A 7,267-nucleotide genomic window follows, 5' to 3' on the forward strand; every position below is an offset into this window, starting at 1 on the left:
GAGCAAATATAGTGCAAAAAGTAACAAAGACGTCTTAGCAAAGTATGAATATCTAATGAAATAGATACTTTTAAATTTTGATATACATATCAGATAAAAATATATAAAAAAAGAGATCAAAAACTATAAAACAAGGTATATATTTTTTTCACTCTGTCACTGAATAAAGAGCACTTTTAGGTTTGATTTTAACCAATGCAGCACTTAAACACTCATTTTTCAAGGTAAATAAACAAAATAAATGCAATTATACAATTAAGTCAGTTTAATAATACAGTAAGCCTTTTTGTAGCACTTTTTTTTTGTTGAAATTATTCTTTATTTCTATAATAAATTGTATTAAAATCTAATGATTTGAAAATTCATAATTAAGAACTTCATTTTTACACTGTTTTGACATATAAATTACAAAGAAAAAAGATTAAATCCTTTAAGTTTGAATAATACTTTATATATTTACATAATAAAAACATTAAAATTGTTAAAGATTAAAAAAAAAGATAAAAATAAGTAATTTTTAAAATCATTTTGTGTCGTCTTCATAAACTATTTCCCCTTTTATATTTTAGTCTGGTAGAATTCATAATTATAAATAACCTTTATTGAGCATATATATGTTTTATTGAAATTAATTATAAGAATGTAAAACATTTTTTGATTGATTTAATATTAACAATTCACCTAACATTTTGTTATTTTACTTTTTTTTGAAACCCTTTTATTCTTATTAATAATTCTATTTAACACAAAAAGCTCATAGGGAGTTGATAACCTTTATTTCTTGCTTTGTATTCTAATCAGGTATTTTATTTGACTAAATTTTTTAAAACTATATAGCATGCATGTTTGTGTCAATAATAAAGACATTACGGGTTTTTATGTACAAAAAGTTGTTTTAAAGCAAGAAAAAAAATATAATCTTTCTAGTGACTAATATACAATTTCGTAGTTTTATATATGTCTGTATTTTGGTTACTAAAAAAGTACTATACCAACAAACATGCATGCCTGAAAATTAGTTTCAATATTCGTATTAAACAGGAAAAAGAAACTAAGTCGTCGTTATAATTATTGTTTGTTATTTTTGGTGTAAGGTTTTTTTTAATGAAACTTTTTTGGATCTCATGAATTCGATTTCTGCGGATTTTCTGGTTGCCAGAAATGAAATCTACGCATCTTTTTTAGCTAGATGACATTTGTCTGGTTAAGATTGGATAAAAAATTCTTTGGTTGGTTAAATTTAATAAGTGTGAACAGAGTAGAGTTTTTATTATTGTATTGATATAATCTGAATCACATCAAATTGTTCTGTAAGAAACAATTTAACCCCAAACTAAAAAATGCTTTTGCTTCCATCAAAATGATCACAGCAACATATAAAATTGATTTTTAAATCCCCCCAAAAAAGTTTATTGGGGACTTAATTCAAATTTGGGCTCTGCAGTCTGATTCTACTGGTGTCATAGTATATTTTTGATATATGATAAAAAAATAGGTTAAAAACAGTTTAATGTGATTCTGACAAACAATTTTTAGTGAAAATTTCCCTACAACCCCCTTCAATTTTTTTGGCCCCTTCTTACCCACTCCCCTTAAGTTCAAACAAATAAAAGTTTCACGCCAACAAAATATCTAACTTTTAGCTTTTTCAAATTAAATTAATTGGCTGAATAGCAGTCCCTGATAATCTGGTCTAACCTCCAAGTAATAATAAATGCATTGCTAGAATGCCGCGAGGGTACGAGGAAGTAAGATTGAGGAAAGGAGGAGGAGATGATAAGCTGGAACGAAAAGCCATAGATCTTCAGGAATCATTTTATGTTTAAAGGAGGGGATGGGGTAAATGGGGTGGATTGGGGTATCTTTATTTTAGCCTGCTGCGAGTTTAACTTTGTCAGAGAATAAGAAAATCTGGTGTAAGTAATGATTTATCCATTATTTTAATGCTTTTTTTTCTTTAACTAAGGCGTGTTACAATTGAAAGTTATGATATTGAAAGATGAAAACCATAAAAGTGTCTGACTATGACCTCAGAAAAAAATAACAATTAACCAATGAGAAGCCAGTATTCACAATGGTAAAACATATAGCGGCCTCTCATTGGTTAATAGTTATTTTTTTCTGACGTCATAGTCAGACACTTCTACTGTTTTCTTGAAAGATTGTTTGATTTTACGAGAAAAAAATATTTTTTACTATTACTATTTGGAAATGCTGTGGATATTAAACTACTATTGGGAATAAAATTTTTTAAACTATTCTTTTGGATAATTGTGACACACATTTTGTTATAAAATCTTATGGAATTAATTTAAATTATGTGTTTTTACTATATGTTAAGCAAGTCATTACATGAAATGATTCTTGCAGTATATTCTTCTGATTATTGGGATTCTGTCACTATTAGTAGCTCTAGCAAACTTCAGTATCTGTATTTGGATCAGGTAAGTTCATTGAAATTTTGAAAGAAAAATTCTTTTTTGAATCTAAGTTAGTATCTTTTCCAGTATCAGAAAATAGATTAATATCCAGTTCTCAGCCATACCAAAAAATTATGTGTAGCATCGTATTCTTTCCAGTTTTCAAAGAATATAAAAAAGTACAATTTCAAAATTATATGAAATTATAAGATTAAAACCAGTTCTTTTAGCCCCGAGATGCCGAAGGCTAAAAACTAGTTTTAGTCTTATATTTTTTTTACATTTTTATAGTTTTTGCAGAAAGCTGTTTATAATGTGATGCGATAAATAATGCATGATAATGCATCAATAATAGTACCTATGATTTTTTATTCTGTAACACATACAATTTTGCTGAAAATATGACAACTGTTTTGTAACCATTTTGTCAGTAACTGTTTCTTCTTTTCAATCTTTTCATACAAAAGCCATCAAAATGGGTTGATAATCTGTAATGCTTTACATCTAAGTCATTATTCTTAACTATTTTTAATTGATTAGATTTGATCTTGACTTCTGGGAATGGGTGATAGAGATAAAATGGTACACATATTGGTATTGTATGTATGTGGTTATGTTTGCTATGGTTTTCTATGCTCTTAATTCAGGTGACTTATTAATTTAAACATCTATAATACAAAGTTGAATGCTGTCTATCAATTTGAAATTAAGATCTTTTTAACTACTCTTCTCCACTTAATTAAAACCACTAATCCTGATATAATTTTGAACTATTTTTATAATTTTGCTTCTTTGCAATCAAAAAGTTTAAACTTATATACCAATTTTTTCTTTTTTTCATATAATATTTAATGATTAATTTTGTGGTTATATTGATTTTAATATTCCAGCCTTGATGAGTTATGGGGTCATGCATGAAAGCAGAGGAATTATACTTATATCAATGTGTCTCAGGTAAAATATTTATCTCATATAATACTGCCATGTCCAAATATGTATTACCTGGATTACCTCTAAAGGACAACAACTACTTATAAAAGGGAGGTAGGTTTTGCACAGGCTAAAAAAACTGGTTTTATTCTTCTGATTGTAGATTTTTATATTCGTAGAAAGCTGGATATAATACAATACTAAACATAGTTTTTTTTTGTATGGATGAGAACTGATTCTTATCCACCGGATTTGAATGAATACTAGAAATATTATTCTTTCATTAAATTTAGAGTGTTAATATGGTGCTTGACATTAACTGGTGCAACTCTAATTTGTGTGTATGGTGTTGAAGAAAGTGATATTCTCATCAAAGAATTACATCAGGTAATGCTTTGATTTTGATTGGCTATGGAAAATAGGTATATTTTCAAATTCTAAAGAGTAATTTAAGTCTTTACTCTTCTTGCTAACATCTTAACCCCATATCGTATCAATAGAAACTTGAAAATCTTCTTATACAATATGGATTTTACTCAATACATCATTTACCAAAGAATTAGCACTCAAATTTACGCATGGTTTGAAGAATCCTGTATGATTTTGGTAGGTTACCATCTGTTTTTAACATTTTTTGATCATTGACAAAAAATATAACACATGCATAAATGTTGAAATAATGTTTCAGATTTTCATGGACCTGATCAGCAGATGGGATTCAGATCCAAGAGCAGCCAGAGTAATGAGAATGATCCAGGAATATGTGGGCTGCTGTGGCGCCAGTGCTAAATGGTACCTATAATAATTATTTGGCATTCAGTTAGGGAATGGTTATTTATTGCATCATATTAATATAAACAGCTTTCTGCGGATACAAAATATACAATTTTAAGACTTAAGCCAGTTTTTTTGCCCCAAGATGCCAAAGGCATGGGGTAAAAACTGGTTTTAATCTTATGATTGTACATTTTTCTATTTGTAGAAAACTGGATATAATACGATGCTAGACATATGGATGAGAACCAGTTGTAATCCACTGAATATTAATAAGTTTTGAATAAATAGAAGATTTTTTTTTAACTGGTACATGATTTTAGATTTATAATTTTTCCATTCTTAGTAATCTATAGATAAAATCCTATACTGTTGAGACTCTTAATACCAGAAGATCTAAAATATATATGATTAAGCTTATTAGTTAGTTTGTTATCATAACTTAACACATTTGTTAATTCAGTGATGACTATTTCAAACTTGGGAAAGTGTTTCCTACAGAATGCAGACATCCAGTTACAGGTAATCTTAACTTCTGTTCTGACATCCTTAATCAATGAATAAGGTAGTTCTCTTTCTTGATTCCAAAATATTGCACCATTAGATATCAAGATAAGAAATTGGCACTTTCTATAAAAAAAACCTTTTTAGCAATAATACACCCCCCCCCTCTCTATTCTTATTAAATATAGTGAATATATGAGGGGTTGTTTTCTGTTTGCTTGTTGGTTATTTAGAATTAGGTTATGTTAGGTTATACTGAATACTGTGTAGCCCTGCAGGTTTTAGGGCAGTTAAGTTATAGGTATAAAAACTAACGACCCAATTCGAACTACATTTTGAAATATAAGGAAGGGGGGGGGGGGGGGTCAATCAGTGCTCAACATGCACTATGTGTGAAAGCTTTAAGAAATCTTTAGAAACCTAGTTATGAATATTTCCAGATAAATGAAATTACTAGAAAACACTAGTTTCTTATCTTTCCTTATTAATATTAGCTTACTTAATGTTCATTGTATTCTAATGATTCAATATTTACTAAGTTGGAAGTATTATTATCTTGTTATTATAAACACTGAAATTTAATTTTTTTTCCTTATATCTTTCTGTGCAAACTATATAATAATGCAAGTTCTGAGCAGAGCATATTGAATCTTATGCCAAAGTATTTAAAATATGCTCCTGTATAATATAACAAGTGGTTTTGCCATTAGCCTCTAGAGGCTTTACCCCAAGAGGATTAACCAACCTAATTTTACGTATTTTAGATTTAAAAAGAAAAAGGAATTTTTTTTAAAGGGGTAGGGGATAATCAACTCCCTTTTTTAATTTTAGTTTTAAGAAGGAAAATTTTTTTTTTGGGGGGGTTTATCATTTTTTTGGGAGGTTGGGTGTGTCACAACCCCAAAGAAAATAGCTTAAAACCATCACATGACCAGTAGGTATATTCCCTGAAGAGTAGAGCCCAATCAGTTCAGTGGTTACTGAGATCTTAAGCTTCAGACAGATAGACAGACGGACAGACAGACAGATGGACATCATTCTACTTTGCCCTGAAACAGGCATGTATGCTCTTAAAAGGACTATAAGCCAAATTAATAGGAAGTTGTATGACAGACCTGATGCACTTAAAAATAATGCATGTCTGTATCCAGGAAACCTGTTCAAATATGGTTGTCCACAAACCCTTGCCTGGTGGCTGGAGCCATGGACAGCTACTCTAGCTGGAATTTCAATATTTTTCAAGTAATCTTTCTAATAATATAACTTATTTTGGGTGTACTATAAAGTTTAGCTTTTTGTATATAATTAGTTCAGGTTTTACTTTTTGTTTAATTTTGCATGGTTTAGTCCTTATTCTACTATTTTCTAATATTTTAGAACTGTATGCCCCTAGAGGCTTTTAGTGGCTCTTGAGTTGGATGGGGTAGGGGGAAGTCGACCTCTAACTTTTAATTTTAGTTTTAAAAATAAGTATAGAGAAAAATTTAGGGGGGTAATTTCTTCTAGAGACAATTTTTTTGGAAGGTGGAGGTACCTTTCCCCAAAATAAATAAAACCCATTACTTTTATATAAAGTTATATATGTAAATTACGATATAAATCTTGCTTTGAAAATTAAAAATTTGTGTTTAATGTAACAATAGGTCGTTCAAACACCAAACTATCAATTTTAATATTTTCAGTGTTTTCGATGTTATTGTACTATACCTCAACCATAAACTGAGGTAATCTTAAAATAATATTTATTTATCCCAACGTATTATAAACAGCTTTCCGCGGATATCAAAATCATATAAATATTAATATACAATTATACAACCGACCACGATTGATTGCACAACCATTGTCTGAAAGTCCTAACTGTGTATTGCATTGAATTGCATCTCTTTAGGACCAAGACATTCTCCCTCTTACTATATGACACAGAAGCAGTTGGTACAAAATTGATAATTACAATTTCAAAAACAAAACAAAAAAAATTATTTTAGGAAAGTTCTGTTAGAATTACAACAATAATAAACAGAAAAAGAAGATTTACCAAAAATTCAACCAAAAATTTCATATAGTATTTTTAATAAATGAAAATATTTTTAAAAGCGAAGCTTTTCTATAATTAGGGTCAGTCCGTACGTCCGTCCGTACGTCCGTCCGTCCGAGATAGATAGCTTTTATTCGTTAATTTAGGCATGTTAGAATTGTCCTATCGATTTCAAACTTTGCATGATGATTTCTGTAGTAGTTGGGTACGATTTAGAAAGCGTAGCAACTCTATAATTATTACCAGAATGTCCGTACGTCCATTTTAAACATGTTGATTTTTCTACTTTTTTAACAACAAATTTTCAAGTGTTCTAATTATCCGTTTGATCTGATTTTTTGGTATATTGATTCCTGGGACAACAAAGAACAATATTATAAGCAAAGCAACTCTATAATCAAGTCCAAAAATGTAAGTATGTCCATAAATATTATCCTGCTTCAAGCAGTTTTTCAACATATTTAATTACAATTTTGCTTCGACTCTTATACTTTTAAATTCTGATTATTCAGTTCAGATACTATACAAGTGTTAATGTCCGTTTGTCCTACCGTTTCAGTGCTTCGCTTTTATGGATGTTGTCATCCTTGTTGTACAATGA

General features: G+C 29.2%; 1 protein-coding gene across 1 annotated transcript; it reads left to right on the forward strand.

The window, feature by feature from the left end:
* The first annotated feature begins 1,683 nt into the window (after positions 1–1,683).
* On the forward strand, positions 1,684–6,731 carry LOC145325385 (tetraspanin-2A-like). Its single transcript, XM_080168379.1, has 10 exons — positions 1,684–1,805; positions 2,368–2,444; positions 2,961–3,067; positions 3,311–3,374; positions 3,644–3,737; positions 4,039–4,142; positions 4,588–4,646; positions 5,780–5,870; positions 6,311–6,352; positions 6,617–6,731. The coding sequence occupies exons 1-10, from the start codon at positions 1,728–1,730 to the stop codon at positions 6,642–6,644; spliced, it is 744 nt and encodes a 247-aa protein (XP_080024505.1). The 5' UTR covers positions 1,684–1,727; the 3' UTR covers positions 6,645–6,731.
* Positions 6,732–7,267: the final 536 nt, after the last annotated feature.

Source organism: Acartia tonsa, chromosome 8, assembly GCF_053477335.1.
Source record: "Acartia tonsa isolate MP-2025a chromosome 8, ASM5347733v1, whole genome shotgun sequence".
Lineage (NCBI taxonomy): Eukaryota > Metazoa > Arthropoda > Copepoda > Calanoida > Acartiidae > Acartia > Acartia tonsa.

Bases quoted from the DNA above. Each gene is read 5' to 3' on its own strand.
- LOC145325385 (XM_080168379.1), top strand. From the start codon at position 1,728: ATGCCGCGAGGGTACGAGGAAGTAAGATTGAGGAAAGGAGGAGGAGAT. The intron at 3,375-3,643 runs GTAAAATATTTA...CATTAAATTTAG, and splicing joins CTTATATCAATGTGTCTCAG to AGTGTTAATATGGTGCTTGA. The intron at 6,353-6,616 runs GTAATCTTAAAA...AAATTATTTTAG, and splicing joins TACCTCAACCATAAACTGAG to GAAAGTTCTGTTAGAATTAC.